The following is a 1178-nucleotide window of genomic DNA, read 5'->3' as shown; positions in this document are numbered from 1 at the left end:
GCCATGCCCTCCCCCAGCGACTCCAGCCGCTCGCTGACCGGCCGCACGTCCCGCAGCCTCACCCACCTCCGCGTCCAGCGGACCTGGCTGCAGCTCCTGCTGGTGCTGGGCTTCATCCAAGTGATCCTGGGCGTCCTGATCGTCACCTTCAGCCTGGTGGCGGCCACCATCACGCCCTCCGCCAAGATCCGGCACTCCTGCCCGTCCTGGGGCGGCTTCTCGGTGAGTCCGGGCTCGGGGCAGCGCGGGGAAGGGTCTGCCGCTGCTCCCCCACCCTCTGCCCCTGGCTGCTGCAGTGCATTGTGGGAGAATCCCGGGGGTTCCCCCAGGGTGACCGTGTGAGGGATGGGGGCCCCCAGAAGGGTGCGGGGGGCTGTCTGGGGTACACGTTGAGGTGAGGCGCTTCTGGACGAACCCTGAGCAGGTTTGTGCAGCCGCAGGCGGGGAGGGGCACGGGGGGTGCTGCAGCAGTGACAGGGCAGGGGACGGGGCAGCTCTGCCCTGCTCTGCCTGCTGCGCACATCGGGTGAGGGCAGGACCCTGGCAGGCCCGGGGTCCCCCGCAGTGACCCCATGGCACAGCTCCTGGCCCGGGTTCGCTGCCCAGCATGGAGCTGCCCGCAGTCCCCGGGCTCTCCAGCGCCCTGAATCAGCAGTTTCTCCAGGCCTGCGGCGCCGAGGCTGCCCCTCCGGCCCTGCTGCTCCTGGGCTGGCTCTGGGCCCGCAGGGCTCGGGGGGCTCCTGCCCAGGGGTGGGGGCTGCTCTGGGCCCCGCTGCCTGGCAGGGTCCCCTCCCCTACAGCTACGACGACGTCCCCCATGACTACGAGCTGAAGCACTTCAGGCTGGCAGAGGAGGACGTGAAGATGAAGGTGGGAGGCTGAAGCCGCTGCCATCGGCACCTTCTCCCACCAGAGCTCCCGTGCTTGCTGGGACGCCCGTACCCAGGCGCTGCTGAGCGGGGGGCGCGTGGGGACAGCCCATGGGAGCGGGCACCTCCTCTGCAGCACGTCCCGGTGCACGCTGGCTGGCACTGGCAGGGTGCGGAGCTGGGGCACCGTGCCATGGGGTGGTGCTCACCGGTTGCCGTTCCCCACCGAGGTCCCTTGAGTGCTCTTCCTCCCGCCGCGCTGGGCCGCGTGGTTTCGGGGGGCTGCAGCTGGAGCTGAGCCAGCCCCTC

At 71.2% G+C, this 1178-nt stretch overlaps 1 protein-coding gene across 1 annotated transcript in view; it reads left to right on the top strand.

The window, feature by feature from the left end:
• The first annotated feature begins 3 nt into the window (after positions 1-3).
• Positions 4-1178, top strand: part of FAM189B (family with sequence similarity 189 member B) — a 10341-nt gene continuing 9166 nt past the window's right edge. Inside the window, exon 1 of the mRNA XM_035903940.1 lies at positions 4-226. Coding sequence (XP_035759833.1) covers positions 4-226 — 223 coding nt within the window. The remainder of the gene's footprint in view (positions 227-1178) is intronic.

This window comes from Egretta garzetta, unplaced genomic scaffold (genome assembly GCF_000687185.1).
Source record: "Egretta garzetta isolate BGI_Z169 unplaced genomic scaffold, ASM68718v1 scaffold141, whole genome shotgun sequence".
Taxonomy (NCBI): domain Eukaryota; kingdom Metazoa; phylum Chordata; class Aves; order Pelecaniformes; family Ardeidae; genus Egretta; species Egretta garzetta.
Note: the sequence above shows the minus strand (reverse complement) of the source record. Positions and strands in the feature narration are given on the sequence as shown.